This window comes from Bufo gargarizans, chromosome 9 (genome assembly GCF_014858855.1).
Source record: "Bufo gargarizans isolate SCDJY-AF-19 chromosome 9, ASM1485885v1, whole genome shotgun sequence".
Lineage (NCBI taxonomy): Eukaryota > Metazoa > Chordata > Amphibia > Anura > Bufonidae > Bufo > Bufo gargarizans.
This window is the reverse complement of record NC_058088.1, coordinates 118,278,453-118,300,353: the sequence shown is the minus strand read 5'-3', so window position 1 is coordinate 118,300,353 and position 21,901 is coordinate 118,278,453. Positions and strand designations below refer to the sequence as shown.

Sequence of the window (21,901 nt, the reverse complement as noted above, 5' to 3'; positions counted from 1 at the left end):
ATCTTTGCGTACTGTGCCGCACATCACAGTACCTCTGGAACTTAGTGACCGGAACAGTGGTAGACTCGAGTAGTAATAATCCACGTAGAGATGGTAACCCTTATCCTGCAGTGGGTGCAGTAAGTCCCACGCTTTCTTCTTACTAACTCCTAGGACGGGGACGGGGGCATTCTGGGGGTTCAATCCAGGTGTCCCTCCCTTCGTAAACCCAGAGCTACTCTTTCAGATTTTCTAAATTTTTATGCCATACCTTGCCTGCTTGCTGGGCAGGTACTGGCGGAATCTCATCCTCCCTTTTAAAAGTAATAGGGATTTGTCTACGCAGACATTTTTTTATGGGGTGTACACTTCTGAAAACTTTGCGTTGAAGTGGTCAAGGACGGGCCTAATTTTGTACAGATGTGGGGTCATTCTGGGGTGGGCACTGTGCATTTATCGTTGTAATGCAAACATTTCAGGATTGCTTGGAATCGATTACGGGCCATGGCACTACTGTAAATTGGAGTGTGGTAAAAAACGTGCACACTTCAATATTGAGTAATTATTATTCTTTTTTTAACAACGGCCATATGCAGCAAGAGCCCCCAAAAGGTCATCATCTCTGCTGCATTTACTGGGGTCCAACCTAGGGGTCTAGCATAGGGCGATGTGGGGTTCTGGGAAATAAATTGCTGGGCGCATAAATTTCTTTGGGTAACCATCAAATGTATTAAATCTTCAGAGAAAAAGATTTAAAAAAATTCAATTTCAGTAAAGCCCACACAATCTATCTGAATTCCTGAGCTGCCCACAAACTCAGGAATTTGGGGGTGATAATTCTGAGTGGGTGGGGTCCATATGGGGTCACTCTGGGGGGCTGTCTCCGCTGCTACCCTGGGGCACATTCTAGAGGGTCCCTCATCACCGGATGATGATGATGAGGGGATAGAGGAGTAGAGGAAAGTGGCATCCTCTTCTCCCTCACTGGCCGACTCAGTATCAGAGGCAAGATACGCGTATGCCTCTTCAGCTGAGTAAACTCGTTGGGACGGACGGAACATTTTTATTTAATTGGGGTGTAATGTGTGAAATATGTAAAACTTTATTTAGTGTGGGGTGTGTATGAGGTGCTTTCACACGTGAAGGGGCTTGTAATAAATTGGAAAATAAATTTAGGAGAAAAAAATAGAACAAAAAGTAGCAAAAATAAATAAATGATTCTCTGCACAAAAAAAAGAGGAGAAAACTGAGCAGACGCGATCAGTAATGGTTGCAAAATGCACGCACGCAGATGGTGCATTCATGCAAAATCCTAAACTGACACTAACTGAAATTGAGATATATATAAAACTAACTACCTACCATTAACTGCAACTTTTTTTTTCCCCACCAATTATTTTTTTTTAAAAAACAAAAAAAATGAGCAAACTATTTATTGGGGCTTCAGCACACACGCACACAGAAAAATTGGCAAAAAATGAACACAGATGTGGAAAAAAAAAAAGCGCAAAGAATAATCCCCAGGTGCTGATTAGGCAGGTATGCACTGAACAGCACTTGGCGGTTACAGCTCGCACAGAGAAAAAGTTGTGCAGAGTTGGAATATAAAAAAAAGAAAAAACCCACGGACTAAATGGCGTCCGTAAAAAAAAAGGACAGGGGGAGGGCGGGAAGGGACAGGGACGGTTTAGGGATCTAGAAACTGCTGCAAATGGAAAAAAAAAATCACTGCAGCAGTTCCATATGTTTTTCTTTTCTTCTTCTTTACAGGAACAGTTGAAGTCGCAGTGTTGGTGCATCACAAATCCCAGCAAGTCAACCAGCAGAACAGAGGGGCACAGAACCTCTCTGCATGCAGTTACCAGCTAGAATGGCTGCATGCAGGGAAGTTCAGCCCTTTCCTGTGCAGCTATAGCGCTGCCATTGGCTGGAGCATTGTTCCAGCCAATAGCAGTGCTGGCAGGGGACGCCAAACACTGGAAGATTTTAGCTTTTCCTTTTTAACCACTTCACATCCAGGACATTTACCCCCTTCCTGACCAGGCCTAATTTTGTGGTAATAGCTTTTACTTATCCAAGCCATTCAGATATTGTTTTCTCGTGACACATTGTACTTCATGACAATTCATGATAAATTTGAGTCAATGTATTTCACCTTTTATTTATAAAATAGTCCCAAATTTACCAAAAATTTTAAAAAATTTGCAATTTTCAACATTTCTATTTCTCTGCTTTTAAAACAGAAAGTGATACCTCATAAAATATTTATTACTTAACATTCCCCATATGTCTACTTTATGTTGGCATCATTTTGTAAATGTCATTTTTTTTTTCTTCCAAAACCCACTTTTTAAGGATCAGTTCAGGTTTGAAGTCACTTTGTGGGGCTTACATAGTGGAAACCCCCCATAAATGACCCCATTGTAGAAACTACACCCCTCAAGTTACTCAAAACTGATTTTACAAACTTTGTTAACACTTTATGTGTTCCACAAGTATTAAACATATATGGAGATGAGATTTCTAAATTTCACTTTTTTGGCAGATTTTTCATTTTAATCAATTTTTTTCTTTAACACATGGAGGGTTAACAGCCAAACAAAACTCAATATTTATTACCCTGATTCTGCGGTTTACAGAAAAAACCCACATGTGGTCATAAACTGATGTAAGGGCACACGGCAGGGCGCAGAAGAAAAGGAGCGCCGTATGGTTTTTGGAAGGCAGATTTTGCTGAACTGGTTTTTAGATGCCATGTCTCATTTGATTATTTACAATTGGTCACTAGGACTATTAATTGTCTCTGGATTAACACGTGTTAATAAAGAAATGCAAATCATAAATCTTACCGAACTGACACTAACACCAGAACACGAAACCGTGCTATGTAAAGGTCTATCCTTTACACCAATACCCTATTTCGATTGTTTTAGTTGAGTTAAGGACATCAATTTGTTTGCGAGGAAACTGACCCTACACAAAGAACATAAAAGAGAGAGAGAGATCCAATTAAACAAAGTGCCAAAGAAGTACAAGCAATACAAATTTTAGAAGACTTACAGAGAGAACATAGAGGAGAAATAGTGCCACTAAGGGCACCACATAGTACTTTAACTCCACAATCAAGATTTACCCCACCATTCACGAAATATGGGAAAATAGAGTCATTTGTAGACCTAGTCACCAGGGATCTTCAAAAAATAAAAACTAGAAGAGCACTCTTGGGATCAAATCTAACTCCACAAGAGAAAGTAGCTTTGGACAGTCTGATGAAAGACAATAATCTAGAAATTAAACCCTCAGACAAGGGTGGTAACATAGTACTCCTTAATAAAGAGTACTATGTATATATGGTGATGGCCCTCTTGGAGGATACTAATAAATATCGATTATTGAAAGAAAATCCCACAGAGAAATTCAAACAAGATCTGAAAGCTATTCTAGATCAAGCGAAAGAGAGAGATCTCATCACCAAAGAAGAACTGAAAGTTCTCTACAACCCCCATCCAACCATAGCTACTTTCTATGCTATTCCCAAGGTGCATAAAAAACGTGACCCTATCCAGGGAGGCCCATAGTGTCAGGTAATCAAAGTCTGTGTGAGGGGATCAGCAGCTATGTGGACCAGATGATATCCCCTTTTGTATCCAGTTTATACTCATACCTGAAAGATACCAAGGACACGCTGACCAAGCTCCAGGGCATCCAGGTCAACAAAACCACCTTGATAGCGAGTCTGGATGTAGAGGCCCTCTACACCAGCATTAAACACGATCTGGGCCTAGAAGCAATTAGATATTATTTAAACACCAAAGGCACACAGTTTCAAGAGCACAATAATTTAGTTTTATCACTATTACAATTTCTGTTACCATTAAATATAAAATAATTATGTGTTAAGTTTTATTTACAGATCACCAGGACAGCTATGGGGACGATTTGTGCACCTAGCTTTGCAAATGTATTTTTAGGGTGGTGGGAGGAACGCACAGTCTTCACAGAAGATAATTATTAATTCACAAATCACATACTATACTGGGGTCGTTTTATAGACGACATTTTAATTTTATGGGATAGCACTAGCACACATTTTCTTGAGTTTGTCAAGGAACTTAATGACAATTCACTAGGCCTTAAGTTTACAGCTGAAATAGACAAGAGAACTATTAATTTCTTAGACCTCACGATTACCCTGGAGGATGACGGCAGCGTTAAAACTACTATATATAGGAAGCCTACCTCTACAAACAGCCTATTACACTGGCAAAGTCATCATCCTACCACCCTTAAAAAAGGAATTCCAATTGGGCAATACCTTAGGGCAAATTGCTTCACAATTGAAGGGTTTGAGGAAGAGTGTAGGCTCCTATATGATAGATTTCTGTTAAGAGGATATTCGAAAAAGACCTTGCATTATGCATATAATCGGGACAAAAAATGCAACAGAACCACTTTACTTCTCGGCAGCAAACAACCTGGAAATCAAAATGAGAAAGTAGTACGATGCATAGGCAACTACGATGGGCAACACGAAAAGATACGTAATATCTTAAGACGACATTGGCATATACTACTCTCAGATGATGAACTGAAAGAGATCATTACCCCTAGACCAGCTATTACATATAGGAGGGGGCAGAATATAAAGTAAAAATTGGTGCATAGTCACTTTACCCAGGGCAAAAAACAAGATAAACCTACCTGGCTCCGGACGGTAGGATCATACCCATGTGGCGACTGCAGTTTCTGCGGAAAAATGATACCAAAAAAAGGAATTTTTAAATCCAGTTGATATATAATATATAAGAATATATAAACTGTAAATCTATGGGAGTAGTATATGCCATACAATGTGTCCGAAAATCTATGTGGGCAAAACCACACAAGAACTTAGACGGCGCATCTCCAAACATCTCAGCACCATAAATACCATCAGTGATACACCCCTTTCAAGACATATAATAACCTCCAATAACCTTTTTTTAAAATGATAAAATACATTAGAGATAAATTATCTATAGAACTACATGATGACCAACAGCAGGGCGGCCAACCAGTCCTGTAAAACCTGCAATATGACTAAGTAAACATGTATCTCTATATTGTAAGTGAAACCATATGACACAAGAGGGATCCCTCTTAAAAATCTTGAAAAATCCAAAATCCTACTATGGTATAAAATAAAATATAGTAAAATATATATACATACCTGGTGGGCTACAGATGGGATATAGTGAGGTTGGGTACTTCAGGGTATCTGCCAAAAATATAGAAGAGAGCATGGATTTATGCTGAGCAGTAGATGCATGTCATTACCCACATTAAGCGTGAAATAATAAGATCAGCAATGATGGGAGAGGGAACAATAATATCTAATCTATCCCCATTAGGGTTATGATATGGCATGCAAGATATAAATAATTAGGAAGATCCCATAGCTATACCAATTATGTAGACACACACTAGTAAGGTAAAACCTCTGGGCACCCTATGATTGTTGAGTAAATATACAGATGAGGGATCCTGGAAAATATATGGTTTCATGCCCCAATGAGCGCGCATGCGCCCATGGGACTGGGCAGTTGAACGGCAAAGAATATTCAGCATCAACTCATCACTAGTTGATGAGGATCGGATGTCCCAAATGCGCGTAGAAGGGGGCCATTCTATCAGGTCGCCATAGGAAAGCAGGCACAGTTCTGCAATCAAGCATCCATCAGGTCTACAGCCCTGTCATGTACAGCAGGGACAGCGACGAAGTCCCAGCACATGTGCAATAGTAGATCATACTAGCCTGCTCTATCGCTCTGAGCAGGCGCAGTAAACCATGACATCTAGAAGAGAATAACACTAAGTATCCAGACATGCGCGCTGATGAGAGGCACTCAGCTGGCGTACAAGTATAAGAACTAGTACGCGCTGTGGATAGGAAGAGTTCATTCAATCTAAGACCGGACGCATGCGCATCTATATTGGGAGAGAGTGAAATCAGAAAATAAGTGCCCAGACATGCGCAATAACAGACGACACTTGCGATCAGCACTATGTCTGAGCGCAAGCATGTAAGGCGCAGCCAAATGTTTATTGGTAAAGAGATGAGTGGGAGGACCCACTTATCAAGCGCTCCTTGAGAAGCGAATATGGATTGGCCGAATGCCGTATCTAACAGTAAAAGAGATACACATTAGCCAGCGTAACTTTGATGCGTGCAGGGAGGTTTCAAAAGCCCGGTCCCGCCCCCAACACATTCATTGCCCATACCCCTGATGACGCCAAGTGTTTGGCGAAACATGTCGGGGGGCAGAGGGTGATATATTTGTGTTTTAGCCAGCAAGTGCCATGCCAAGCAAGGAGTTCTGATACATTTACAAGTAGTAAAGTGAACACTAGGAGGGCACTCGCTGTCAGCAGGTAGCGCACTGTGAAACAAACAGTGTGCACCAAATAGAGCACGGAAGATGCCATGTGGAAGTAGTGGAGATAGCTAGGCAGTTAAAAGTGAAGTTTGCCCTCTAGTGGTTTCACCATAATATTCAGACTATATTCAGATTACTACCAGTGACAGGGCAGGCACAGCTGATCACGTCAGTTCTAGTTAATTTTATGGACAAGTAATAAATGTAAAATTTTAGCACTTCAATAACATGTGTCAATCCAGAGACAATTAATGGTCCTAGTGACCAATTGTAAATAATTCGATTGTTACGTCTCAACACGCGTTAGGGGGTCAAATGTAAATAAAGTAAATGTCCTATTTGAAGCCCCCCTGATGCACCCTTACAGTAGAAACTCTCAAAAAGTGACCCCATTTTGGAAACTAGGAGATAAGGTGGCCAGTTTTATTGGTACTATTTGATACATATGATTTTTAATTGCTCTATATTACGTTTTTTGTGAGGCAAGGTAACCCAAAAATGGCTATTTTGGCACAGTTTTTTTATTTTTTACAACATTCATTTGACAGGGTAGATCATGTGCTATTTTTATAGAGCAGGTTGTTACGGACACAATGATATCAAATAGTCTACTTTGTTTGTTTGTTTCAGTTTTACATAATAAAGCATTTTTGAAAAAATTATGTTTTTGTGTCTCCATTTTCTGAATGTCATATTTTTTTTTTCTGCCGATTGTCTTGTGCAGGGGCTTGTTTTTTGCAGGAAGAGTTGATGCTTTTATTGGTACCATTTTTAGGTACATATGATTTTTTGATCATTCATTATTACACTTTATGGGGCAAGGTGACAAAAAAATTGGTTCTTTTAGCACAGTTTTTTTTTATTTTTTTATTTTACAGCATTCACCTGAGGGGTTAAGTCATGTGACATTTTTATAGAGCATATCATTACGGACGTGGCAATACCAAATATGTATACTTTTTCTTATTTATTTAAGTTTTACACAATAATAGCATTTTTGAAACAAAAAAAATGATTTCTTAATGTTTCCATAGTCTGAGAGCCATAGCTTTTTTATTTTTTTACCGATTGTTTTAGTTAGGGTCTCATTCTTTGCAGTTATATTGGTACTATTTTGGGGGCATACACCTTTTTGATCACTTGGTGTTGCAATTTTTGTGATGTAAGGTGACAAAAAAATTGCTTTTTTGGCACAGTTTTTTTTTTTACAGTGTTCACCTGACGGTAAAGTGATATTTTTATAGCGCTGGTTGCTATGGACACGGCAATACCTAACATGTATACTTTTTTTTTTATTTGACTTGAACACAATAGCATTTTTGTAACAAAAAAAGTGATGTTTTAATGTCTCCATTTTCTGAGAGCTATAGTTTTTTTTATTTTTTAGCGATTTTCTTACATAGGGGCTCATTTTATGCGGGATGAGGTGACAGTTTTATTAGTACCATAAAATGGCTTTTTTGACACAGTTTTTATTTATTTATTTTATGGTGTTTATCGGACGGGGTGGATCATGTGATATATATTTATAGAGGCAGCTGTTACGGACGCGACAATACCAAATACATGTTAAACCTTTATTTTTAATTTTTTTTAAAACCTTTTATTAGTTTTTTTATTTTACACTTTGCGTCCCCCATAAGGTCATACAAGACCTCTGGGGGATATTTAATTTCACAGCTGAGTTCTGTGTATACAGCGATTTAGAAGGCAGGGACACCTGGGAACTATCCCTGCCTTCTCTCTGGGTTGCCCTGCTGTCACTGACAGTGGGCCCCCCGCTCGTCAGCTGCACAATTAGCGTGCAGCCATGATCTCTGAATGGACGTTCCAGAACGTCCATTCAGAGATAAACATTCACCCATAGGACGTTTATATCCTATGGATGGATGTGAAGTGCTTAATAAGTTAGCAAATATTTCAAAAATTCTGTTTTCACTTTGTCATTATCGGGTATTTACGGTAGTACAGAATGATGTTGAAAACTTTAATTTGTTTTTATTTTAGCACAAGGCCGCAACATAACAAAATGTGAAAAATGTGGCAGAGGTTGAGGGAGAGTTGCGTGAGATGTATTGTGGATGGGCTTTAGTTAGGAATAGTGTTTTGGGAAGCTTGAGTTGATCCTGCAGAACCGCTTTCAGAATACTTTCCTTGATATTTTGTCTGCACCATGTTAGAGCACTCTTGAAGTTTAGGCCTAGAAGACACTTTGTGCATTTAACAACACAACCACAGTCAATGGGGAAAAAACACAGATGTGCATGAAGTTTGTACTGCATTTCTTCTCATTTTTGTGGCATATATCACTGATGTTACGGATGAATTTAGACCTTAGTCACACTTGCATATCTAGGATTGTTGATCTTTCCATGTAGCATAGTCTGTGAATACACAAATTTTGCTTGTCTTTCTATATGCAAATGTGAATGAGAAAAATATACTAAGTAGAATGGTCCCTTCACTTGTGACATGTGCTTTGTGTGTGGTCTTCCTCACTCTTGTGAGCCCAACGTGTCATGCCATTGCTTTATGTAAAGGAATGGGGTTTAATTAACTAATATGCAACTTGCATGGATAATCCATGTATATTATGAAAATATGTAACAGAATTGTGTCTTGGTACTTTTTAAGCAAAAGTCTATGCATCTGAAAAAAATAAACCATATTGCCTACTTAATAGACATAATGAATGATCTGTATTGAGAAAGCGGGGGAAGCCATGCTTAGGACTAGGAAAGAGAAGTGAGCTATGTTTAGAGCTAGGAATGAAAGGGGAGCCATGTTGGAGACCAGGATTTAGTGGGTGGACCAAGAATTAGAGGGGTGCATTTCTAGGGATCAATTATAATGGGGCTATCTTGAAGTTGGAAAGGGAGGTGTCACCATGGAGATTGCCATACAAATGGGGCAACCTGTGATTATATGTGTGCACTGGGGTGACTTGTGTACAGTACCACACCTGTTTTATTAGTCCTAGTATGGGTGTGGTTCTGTGTGATATTCTGATGTGATGCCGAACATATACATAGTGATGATTATGTCAGACCAATCACTAACAAGCAATATCTTCATGGTACTGACTCGGCTCGCTTACAAAAATATGTACCAGGTACTATTTTCACAGTTGTCCTAGTGGATGGGTGGGCACAAAAACAGGCTAGAGTCATGTAAAGTTGGGCTGTTTCCAAGCAGTGGGAAAAGGGGTTTTGCACGCCGATCATTATTTTGTATACTTTCTTCTTTGAGGACCATTCCCATTTCTCAGTAAATTTGGGTGGCTGGTCAGCATATAGAGGTTTTGCTGTATATGTGTGATGCTTGTGCATGTTCTCTGCTGTTAAATGTATATTGGGTGTGTAATATTGTTCATGTGTATGCATGTTATTACAGCTGTACCCTTAGAGGAGTCATACTGTTTTTTTTGTTTGTTTTTTCATATATTTATTGTCTTTATTTTAGGCAACAAGTCCCTTTCTGCACATAGGAGCTGTGATCGGTGTGTCTGTACTGGCCTGGGTGCTTGCTCGTTATTTTTGGGAAACAAAGAGTAAAGGTAATCAGCTGGCATTTCTTCACCACTTGGGGGCTGGAGGGGGATTAAAGAGAGATACTTGTATTATAGTTTTTGTGTATGTATATAGGTTTGGTATTATCATCCTCTTTTTGTCCTTGCAGTGTTGAAATGTCTACTTCCATTGGTATACATCATCCTCGTTTGTGCTCTGTTTGTGAGTCCTCTCTTCATTTCCTCACCCTGTATCATGAAGGCATCAGAACTTCCTCCCAAACCAAGGATCATGGGTCATCGTGGGGCACCAATGGTACACTATCTGGCCAGTTTAGAACAAGATTGTTCTATTATTTGACTGGTTGTTGATATCAGTCACTGGCTTTTCTCTTCCAGCTTGCTCCAGAAAATACAATGATGTCATTTGACAGGATGGTGAATTCTGGAGGAAAGGTGTTTGAAACTGATGTCATGGTGAGGTAGGAGAACATATATTTTTTTCCTCTCTAACAACCACTAGTGCTGCAGATATCAATAGTCTTCCCTTACTCCAACCATTCAGTTGGGATGGCATCCCCTTCCTAATGCATGATGAAACTCTGCTGAGGACAACCAACGTGAGAGAAGTTTTTCCATTCCGTTCAAGTCAAAACAGCTCAAATTTTACCTTTTCTGAACTCCAGAAGCTGAATGCTGGTGAATGGTTTCTGCAGGTAATAAATAGGGTATTACTGTCTTTATAAATGATGCTTTTTCCAAGCTCCTTACCTTTTAGTCTTATACACATTTTTTTTGTATTTAACCATCTCTGTTTCTTTTTAGAAAAACCCTTTTGGAACAGATGGATCAGTGACACCAGCTGAACGTGAAGAGGTTAAGCTGCAGAAAATTCCTTCTCTTGAGGATGTTTTGATTGCATGCAAGGACCTCAACATCTCTATAATATTTGACTTGCGTGAGCCACCTTCAGGACACCCATATAAAGAGAGCTTTGTGAATGTAACTCTTAATACAATTCTGAACGTTTCTATACGCCAGGATCTGGTGAGTTGACTTCTGTGCTCTGCAATGTCTTGGGACCAATAAGGAGGTTCCTCTGTATTAAATTAAATACAGCTTTACGGTCCCTAATGTTGCCAACATTAAATAAAATATACAGATTCTAATATTGTAAAAAAATTTACTTGTCACCTGCTTCCTTCAGATACTCTGGCTCCCAGATGATGAGCGGGAGCAGGTTATAAAGACAGCTCCAGGTTTCAAACAGATTTATGGTAGAAAGAGGGAAAAAAATGACACCGACACCTTTGATGCTGTGAATCTATCTTATACAAATATAAGTGTGAGCGAAATCAGGTAAGAAATCATGTACAGTGCTTTTCACAGATTTTGTTGTATTATAGTTTCTTCTTTACTGTGGACAATAATGACAGTCAAGGACTTAGATGCATTTTTAGGTACGCTACATGGACAAAAGTATGGGGGCACCTACACGTTACATGTACAGGAGCTTTATGACATACCATTCTAAATACACAGACAATAATTTGGAGTTGGTCTCCCCATTTCCATCTAAAACAACTTCTAATCTTCTCAGAAGGCATTCTGCAAGATTTTGCCACGTGTGTTTGGGAATTTTTGCCCATTCGTCTACAAAAGCATCTGTGAGGTCAAATCAGACACTGATGTTGGACGAGAAGGCCTGACTTACAATCTTCGTGCATGTACCTCAGTTTTATTTTTGCCTTCCTCTGGATCAACTTGCAGGATAAGAGGCTGAACTGGATGGACAAATGTCTTTTTTTCTGCCCTATACTATGTTACTATGTTACTGGTTTATTCCAGAGTTCGATGAGGTTGATGTCAGGACCGGTCTTATTCTTATTTCACTGCCTGAACGGAATATTAAAAGGAAAATCACTGCTGATTAGTATAGAATCTAAAATATATATGTTTTGGGCCTTGTGCCCTGGTAATATCAGAATCTGGCATAAAGGGAAAGGTGTAGTAGAGGATGATGACTAAAAATATATGTACCATGTTCCTCCAAAGAAAGTGTGAACAAGAAAGCTCATTGAGTAATGTCATATTTCAGCTGCCTGGTCTATGTAATTATATTGATTGTTCTGTGGCTGCCAGTACACCATTCAAGATCACCACCTGAAATAAGGAGATGTCACAGACCTAAGTTCCTCAGACTTCAAAATGCAGCACAGGACTTTGGAGAGAGATTTAGGATACATTTATACGACCGTGAAAAATGGACATGTGATGAATGTTTTTTTTTTAACGGCTATCACACATCTCTAATAAAGAGGACGCGTTGCCTCTCCTAACCTGTCGGTTTTAGTAACTGCTTGCGTTCCCCATCTAATACCAATTCTGGAGCATCTATTCTCATAACTCTATGTTGTTGCTGTTCCTATATTATCGCTCCTATAAGTTTACTGCAGTCTGCAGTAAAGGTACTGCTGGGTGTTACCAGTGACAGTGTGGGACAACCTAGTTATAAGAATAGATGTTTCAGAATTGTTGTTACATGGGGGATGCAAGTAGTTACAACAGAAATTAAAGCGGATAAGTATCCGGCCAGTGACTAACGGTTGTGAAAAAATAAAACCTGTTCTATTTTGTCTGTCTCATAGACCAACATCCTCCATACAGTTGAAGAGGGACGTTTTTAATGTCCGTTTCTCAGAAAGGCATTACCCACAAGAGGTCCTTAAGAAACCATATCAACGCTCCTTGAGTTGCAACTTGGTCTGAAATTTAAAATTCACGTGATAAGATACCATCCATTATTTTTATCTTACATTTATCCATACCCCCCCTTTAAACCAAATTACATAGATACTCTCCTACAGTGTCTCCACTTCCTATCCATAGTGTTCTGATCACCAAACTATAGGGATCTAGTTACCATTGATTGCTATGTGTCATATTCCTTTATTGTTCCTGCATACTGGGCATTTTAATAGAGGTAAACTAGTCAATGACGTTTATGTAGGGCATTATGAACCCCCTGGTTACTGGTGATGCATCATTGTGTCCCTCCACATGGCTATTCCAATGTATTTGCAGAGGAAAGGGTCGGGGGGCCATGATTTCACATGCCTACCTTCCTGACTTGCTGCTCGTACATTAGGCATGCCCAGGGGAGGTAGGGTGCGCAATAAATATCCAGGGTTGGCCATTCTTGGCAGTCACAGCGGTGCTGGCTTAGCTGACTGCACAATACTGTTATGTTTTCTGTTCTAGCAAGCACTTCTAAAGAAATGCCAGTATACATACACTGGCATGGAAACACGTTGATCACTATGAGGGGGTCTATCGGTTATAGTAACTCAGTCAGTAGACATGGCAGCATTACAGCACATAGGCATTACATGTTCGCTCTTCTGTACAATCTACACAGCTTATCACTAGGGTGCACATAGCGAGGAAATCAGGTCTGTGACATCTCCTTATTTCAGGCAGTGATCTTGAATGGTGTACTGGCAGCCACAGAACAATCAGAGTATAATTACACAGACCAGGCAGCTCCTGAAATATGGCATTACGGAATGAGCTACGGTACTTTGTTCACACTTTCTTTGGAGGATAGAAGATGGTGCATATCTTTTTGGTCGTCCTTCTCCACACCCTTCCCTCTAAGGCTTAGTTCACATGAACGTGTGTGATCTGTGGCCGTATTGCGGCCCGCAAATCGCGGGCCGCAATACACGGCCACAGTTCCGTGTGCATTCTGCATCACGGATGCGGACCCATTCACTTCAATGGGTCCACAAATCCGGAATCGCGGAGCGGCCACACGGGACGGGACCCCTCGGAAGCACTCTGGAGTGCTTCCGTGGGGTTACGTCCCGTACCTCCGTTCCGCAAAAAGATAGAACATCTTTTAGCGGAACGGGCTGATCGCGGATCCATTAAGGTGAATGGGTCCACGATCCAATGCGGCTGACCTACGGCCGGCGATTGCGCATTGCGGCCCGCTATTTGCTGGCCCCAGCACGAGCACGGGTCACACATGTTCGTGTGAACTAGGCCTAAGCCTGATTTTGATATGTTCAGGCAGTGAAATAGTGTTTTTGTGGAGCATATACATACTTATCCCCTTTAATTCCTCAGGGGATTTTCCAAGTGTTTTTTTTATGATGACCTTTCCCCTGGATAGATAATCAGTATCTGATTGGTGGGGGTCAGCAGATTGAGAAGGCAGCGACTCTCACAGTAGCAATGCAGCCTTCTCTCTTCTTACCAAGCACGGTGTCTGTCATACATTGTATAGTGGCTGTGCTTGGTATTCATAGGTTCTCAGTAAAAAAAATAATAATGGAAAATTCCTTTAATCCCAGTCAAATTCTTCCATGCTAAACTCACCCAACCATGCCTTGAAGGACCTTGCTTGGTCTAAGAGAAAAAAGCCTTCCCCAAACTGTTCCCACAAAGTTGGAAGCATGCAGCTGTTCAAAATGCTTAGGTATGTTGAAGCATTAAGGTTTGCTGGATCATGTGAAGATCATGTCCTCCTAGATTTTTTTTCTAATTAAGAAATGTAGTAAAATAAAAAATACAAGGGTGCATAATCTTCACTTGATAAGATTTCCCTTCACTGGAACTAAGGTGCCTTGGCCAACCTCTGAAATTCAACTGCATAACATTATCCCTCCTCCAACAAACGTTAAAGTTGACACAATGCAGTCAGACCAGTAACGTTCTCCAGGCATCCGCCAAATCCAGAACCATCCATGACACTGCCAGCTAAAAAAGTGTGATTAGTTACTCCACAGATCATGTTTCCACTTCTCCAGAGTTCTGTGGTGGTGTGCTTTACACCCCTCCATCTGATACTTAGCATTGTGCTTGGTGAGGTAAGGCCATGAAGCTTCCTGCATAGTTTTTGTGATCATGTTAATGCCAGAGGAGAAGGGGCATAGCTAAAGTGGATGCAGGTGAAGCAGATGTTATGGGGCCTGAACTAACAAGGGGCCCGTCTAGGAGGAGGAAAAATAAAAGATTTTTATTGTCCGGGCCCCCTCAACAGTATTATACAATGACCGTAAATACGTTGACATGACAAATGTAATATACGTATAGGAACGGACAGAGCTGCTGCCTGCACTAGTCTGAGAGAGCAATCATGACAAGCCACAGAAGTGGGGGTTGCTGGGGGTAACTTTACGTGGTCTACCACTTTGTTGACGAGTTGCTGTGGTTCCTAAATGCTTCCATTTTTTTCAAAATTATCACTCGCAACTGATTGTGGAATATTTGGGAGGGAAGAAATTTCATGAACCCACTTGATACAGTCATGGCATCCTATTATAGCACCACACTGGAATTCAGTGAGCTCTTTAGAACCACCCATTCTTTCAGAAATGTTTGTAAAGGCTGACTGCATGGATAGAGGCTGGATTTTATGAAAGGCCTGAATCCCAATACTTTTCTCCATATAGTGTATGCTGAGCTTGTGAAATTGCTTGTCGTTATTAACAGATACATTTGAGCTCCTTTTTATGTTTCATCTCTCCAAGGTCGTATCGTCAGGATAATATTTCAGTGAATCTATTTGTGGTTAACAAACCGTGGTTGTTCTCCCATGTATGGTGTGCTGGAGCCACGTCTGTCACCTCTAACACATTCCATCTTCTTAAGGATCTCAAGCAACCAATATGGCTGCTGGTAAGTGATTGTACTGTTACTACAACCTTAGAAGATATTTGTATATCTATCCATTCAGCTGATCCTTTCCTATCAGCATCAGATTTAAATAAGACTGTTCTCCAAAACTTTAAATGGCCACATGCTTGTAAATCAGTGATTTGCATCAAAAGATTGAGAGATTTTTTATTTTTTCTACTTTATTGTGAGTGATTTTAATTGAACGTCCTTCAGATACATACATCTACTCTCAGATTAAAAACAAGGAAATTATATAGGGGAAGACTAGATGGACTTGTGGCCAATTTTTGCAAAGTGACAACAGAAATTTCAGTCATATACTGGTTGTCACACTTAAAGTGGCAGTGTACTTTGGAAAACGTTTGCATTGTTTGGAGGACTTGTGAGGCAGAGCATCTGTATGTGGCTGAATCATACATGAGCTCTCACTCCCCACTGTAAAGAATCCATTCAAGAAAGGAGCCATCTGGGGCTGAAACCTCCCACGGTACAAATAGGTGTCACTACTCTCCCCTATTATCTGGGGGAGCTGCCATTTTTATTTCTCAGGGGTCCTGGTGAAGAGAGTGCAAACTAAAGTCTGGAAGTCCTCTTGCATTCTTCTCCTGGCTTTCAGTGGTGATCTACATCCCAAGGTTCAAGGATTGGTCACCAGCAAACCTACCTTGGAGAAGCACAATCCCTCTACTCCTAGTCCACCTAATCTGCAGTGGCTATAAAACTAGCCGGTGAGCTGGACATCTTGTGGAATTGAAAATAGTGATGGGGTTTACAGTTCCTTACTGAAAGCACTTCTGATACTGACCTTCTCAAACCCTGATGATGCTGGGAACATCCCCCGTTTTGCCTCTGCAGAACTTATCACAATCCGTTCCTCTGACTGTAGTAACTCCTTAATGGGGTATTCTAATCTCCGTTATTGGCTAGGATATGTCATTATCAGGTAGGTGCGGGTTCCACCTGTAGTACCTGCTCTTGTCTCTCGAATGGACTACCCAAAGTAAATGGAGAACAACCATACATGTGCAGCCATCCTCCATTCACCACTATGAGAGTTCCAAAATAGCCGAGCACTGGCAGTTCCATAGTGATGAACAGAGAGGTGGCCGTGCATGTGCGGTACGCACTCCAATCGACGCTATGGAACTTACAAAAATAGCTGAGCACACTTCCTCTCTGCAACTATCTCCATCTGGAACCCTATCTCCAAAACGGGCCCCTCCCCTGTTATAACTGCTATGAGAGTTCTGAAAATGGCCAACTGAGCATGAATAGGGAGAGCACCGTGCATGCACGGTCTCCTCTCCGTTCACTGCTATGGTACTGCCAGCGCCCAGCTATTTTTGGAACTCCCATAGCAGTGAATGGAGAGTGGCTGCTCCACCTTCACTTCGGGTGGCCCGTTCTGGAGATAGGAGCGAGTCCCAGAGGTGGTGTTCTTGGAATGCACCATATCATTCTGCTGCAGCACTGAGTGCACTGCAGATTAGTTCTGTATACATCACACTTGGCACCATTCTCTGCAAGGTATACAAGCAGTTTTCAAAGCTCTTACTTACAGAGCTCCTACTACAATATTGACCTTATACTTCAATCTTGGCACCTGGCTCCATAACTAGATAATTGAGCTAATAGTGCCACCAAGTGGTCAATGTGTGTAATAACCATTAAACCCAATTCATTTAGTTAAATGTCTTCTGAAAATTTGCACACTAGGTCCTTGTGCAGTATGAGATGCTACAAGTCACAACGTCTGACCTAATGTAACCCTGAGGTAATATTGAATTCAGCTTCTACAGTCAGCAAACTTTGCCTCTCACTTTTGCTCCTGGTTTAATTCCTCCCTGCAACAGACAAATATTTGCTCAATTGCTCCTCTGGTATGGTTAAAAAAGAAAAAGCCTCTATAATGCCTACCTCATCACAAACTGGGCTACTACCCAGATCTTCAACTAGAAAATATGGCACTCTACATCCATCCTCTCCAGCTCCTCCAAGTCCAAGCTCCCCACAATTATTGGAATCTGACTTGGATGATACACCGGAATCTCCTAACCAATGCTGACAAGAGTCTATTATTCCCTTAATGGAGGAGGGCACATCTGCCACAACCATGGCACAGGAGGAATTTTGACTTCTCATGCCATTACTAGACAAACGTCTGGGTCTTCTTTATACTTCCATAACTACAGCGTTGGCCCAGGTCACCAGTGCACAGAAAATCATGGAGGTGGAGATGCATGCTTTTGAGAGGAAAAACACAATTTCTACACTAACTGAGAGGATCACCTCCCAAGAGTTGATCGCTTAGACAGCCTGGAGAACAGATATAGAAGAAATAATACCTGGGTATTCCAGAAACCATAAAAGGAGATGAACTGCCAAAATGTATTGCAACATTCATACTTGCTATGCTGGGCAGCCTTACATTAGAACTTCTACCTCTGACAACTGAGAATCTATAGAATAGGTTCTAATGGGGGAGATTAACAGACGTGCCCATGTCAGGTCATAGCAAGATTTTTTTTTCGTTTCCAGATGAAGGAAAATATTCTTCATGCCACTGTGCATGCAAGGCTTAGAGTCCAATAGAGGTCTACTCCATTCTTATTTTCCAAGATTACTCTGCTTCAGTGTATCAAAGTGGGCAGCACTTTGGAATTTGTATGTTCTCCCTGTGTTTGTGTGGGTTTCCTCCTACACTCCAAAGACATACTGATAGGGAACTTAGATTGTGAGCCCCACTGGAGACAGGTTGATGCTAATGTTTGTAAAGTGCTGTGGAATATGTCAGCGCTATATAAGTTAGTATAATAATCGAAGGTGACGATTGTTTGCACCTGCCTTTGTCACTGCCCCAACAACTATAAATTTAAGCTTCAGTACCCAGTGAAGCTTTGGGTCACTGTGGCCAATCACATCCTCACCTGGGATGACCTAGGGGAAACCCAATGGCATCTCCAGATTTCGGATCCTCTAAGCTGCGCCTACTACACCCTGTGAGACAACAATAGAAATCTCTTCTCACTGATGGAACATCTTCCTCATTTTTATTTACTTGGTGTGGCTCTTCGTCATTATTTTATTTCTGTTCTCTTCTGCACATTTTCTTGTGTTCTTTGAATGCGGGATGTTTGCCGTTATGGCATTTTGTCATTGCAGATTGTGATTTCACAGATTTCACTTGAGTTATTATATATCATGCTTTTGTTTTTAATTTATTTTTGTTTCCTCTTAGCCCTTCTTTTTCCAGCACCAATGGTTGCTCACTTATCTTGGTAGATCCAGCCGCTCACTGGGATGGATGTGGACTATCCTAACACCTGCTCATCCTAACTCCACCAGAATGTTCACTCTAGGAAGGATTAGTACCACTCTTTCAACAGGTGCTCATTCACTTACCACACCCTCTAGAGTCAGGGCCAGGAACAGTGGCATTGTACGGCCATAAAGAGCAAGGACTATCCCTGTGGGAACAGGATGGGCTTTTAACTTGCTCGGTCACGACACTCCAAAGTAAAGTTACAGGAGGATGTTAGACAAGCTATAAGATCCTTCACAAATAACAAGGCCCCAGCCCCCAATGGTTTATGCAATAAATATTAGAAGCTTCTCTCACAAAAACATTTTCCTAATTTTACTATATTGGCGTATAAGGATTAAACAGTGCCTCTAGACTTTGAAGATGCTCATATAATACTGCTACTTAACGTGGCAGAGATCTGATTCTTTGCACTCTTAAATCAGGATTAGAAGCTTTTATCCAAGATTCTGGCAAGCAGATTACAGTTGATTTTACCTGCAATTCTCAATGAATCTCATCAGGGCTTCCTACAAAACAGCAGTGGCAGCCATGCTTTTGGCCCTTACTATGCCTTGGCCTCCTTCCATGGTTCCCAGCTTGAATGTGGAAAAGGCATTTGACAAGGTCTCTTAGCCTTTTCTCTATGTATCTTTGTCCTGGTGAAACTTTGGTTCCCTACCCACCTCTTAGGTGCAGTCACTTAACGAATGAGCTAACACTGTATGAACAGTTAGTGGTAATAACACCCTCCCAATTGATCTTGAGGGACATGTCAGGGCTGTCCCCTTTCTCATTAGCAAGATGGAGATAACATTTTTGCTGCCACAATACCCGGTTACACCATCATTCTATAGTCTGCCCAAAATTTACAAAGGGATTAAACCCCTAAAGGGCAGACCCATAGTATTTTGTATTGGAGGCCTCACGGAACACCCTCTTAGCTAGCCTTGATGTGGAAGCTCTATACAGCTCCATCCCACACAACAAAGGATGTGAAGCTGTAAGAGCCTTCCTGGCAGAAAGAGGTTCACATCTATCAGAACATAAAGAGTTCGTTATTATCTTACTCCAATATATTTTGGAGTACAATGTGTTTTTATTTGATGGTCGCATCTTCCACCAGTTCAGGGGAGTGTCGATGGGGGAGTCCTTGCGCCTCCACTTTTTCCAATCTCTACCTGGGCTGGTGGGAAAAAGAGGTTGTGTTTGGGGAAGGCATGGAACAATGCACATCATCCATTGTACCGTGAATAGCACTAAAAATGGTTTTGATAAATTTTTCTCAACACTAAACAACAATATGTGTTTTTTCTTTACATTTTTTCTGTACATCTATATCCGTATTAATCAATCTAGAAAGATAGTGATGAATATGTTTTTTAAACCTACAGTGACAGAAACTCTGTTAAGATGGGAAAGTGGGCATCCAAAAAGTACTAAAACATGGGATCCCTAAGGTTCAATACCTTAGGGCCCGACAAAATTGTTCAGAGTGGGTAGACTTTAAACAAGCGCAACCGATCACCAAAGGAGATTTGAGCAAAGGGGCTACCCACAAACCACCTTGCTGCAGCATGCAATAAAGAAGCCCCACTGCATCCAAAAGAACGTGCCACTGAGGATAACAAAAATATGTATTATTGGGACATGCGATATAGCAAATAAAGTAATACGCCATGTCCTCTAAAACCATTGGGGCATCCTGAGATTGGACCCGGATATTGGACACCTTGTCGAAGATTATCCATCAATCACATACCGACAGGGGAGGAATCTAAGGGGCAGACTTGCTCACAGCATGTACAGGACTCCCACTGAAGAAACTTTGATCCCTAAAAGACCACATGGCAGCTTCAAGTGTGGAGGCTTCATTGTGTGTAAGGTAATAAGGAAAGGGAGCAAAGTGAAAAGCTCCACTACTGGACAGACCTATAAAATAAGTTATTTTATCAACTGTAAAACCGTAGGGCTTGTGTACGTAGCAACGTGTGCATATACCAAGCAATATGTGGCCAAACCAAATAGTAGTTCAGAAGGCGCATAGGAAAACACCTGTCGGACATAAATAAGAAGAAAGATACCCCCATCTCACAGCATTTATGGAAGCACCATGCAGCAGATGTCATGTATCAGTTTCCAGGGTATGGAACACGTGAGATCCCCTCCAAGGGGGAAAACATCAAGATTAAGCTTTTGTGCAAGGAAGGACATTAGACGTTCACCTAACAAACGTTGAAACCTCTAGGTCTAAATGACTTTATTTCTTACACATTTCTTACACTCCAGCAAAATGATGCAGCAAAGGACGCTGTCAAAAGCATCATACAAGTCCTGATCAAAAGTTTAACACCACTTGAAAAATGTCAAAAAATCATATTTAGCATGGCTGGATCTTAACAAGGTTCCAAGTAGAGCTTCAACATGCAACAAGAACAAATGGGAGTGAGACAAATAATTTTTTGAGAATTCAATTTAATGAAAACAACAAATAAACTTAAACAGGCAGTTTTTCAGCTGATCAGAAGTTTAGGACCACACCTCCAAAAAAATTAATAAACCCGCCCCCCAAAACAGAAATCCAGCTTCCAAACATGAACTCAGTAATGGGTAGCTCCGCCGTTATTGTTTATCACTTCAAAAATTTGTTTCGGCATGCTTGATGTAAGCGTTTCCATGAGGTGAGTGGGAACATTTCTCCAAGTGGTGAAGACGGCCGCACGAAGGCCATCTACTGTCTGGAACTGTTGTCCATTTTTGTAAACTTCCCTTGCCATCCATCCCCAAAGGTTCTCAATTGGATTTAGATCAGGGGAACACGCAGGATGGGCCAAAAGAGTGATGTTATTCTCCTGGAAGAAGTCCCTTGTCCTGCGGGCATTGTGTACTGTAGCGTTGTCCTGTTGAAAAACCCAGTCGTTACCACAGAGACGAGGGCCCTCAGTCATGAGGAATGCTCTCTGCAACATCTGGACATAGCCAGCGGCTGTTTGACGCCCCTTCACTTCCTGA

The 21,901-nt window shown here is 41.0% G+C and overlaps 1 protein-coding gene across 3 annotated transcripts in view; it reads left to right on the top strand.

Annotated features, from left to right (window-relative positions):
• GDPD2 (glycerophosphodiester phosphodiesterase domain containing 2) overlaps positions 1-21,901 on the top strand; it is a 93,363-nt gene that overhangs the window by 56,980 nt on the left and 14,482 nt on the right. For all 3 annotated transcript variants that reach the window (XM_044268796.1, XM_044268795.1, XM_044268793.1), the window contains exons 7-13: positions 9,858-9,951; positions 10,074-10,219; positions 10,303-10,385; positions 10,469-10,619; positions 10,729-10,950; positions 11,111-11,262; positions 15,441-15,588. In XM_044268796.1, the coding sequence (XP_044124731.1) occupies positions 9,858-9,951; positions 10,074-10,219; positions 10,303-10,385; positions 10,469-10,619; positions 10,729-10,950; positions 11,111-11,262; positions 15,441-15,588 (996 nt within the window). The remainder of the gene's footprint in view (positions 1-9,857; positions 9,952-10,073; positions 10,220-10,302; positions 10,386-10,468; positions 10,620-10,728; positions 10,951-11,110; positions 11,263-15,440; positions 15,589-21,901) is intronic.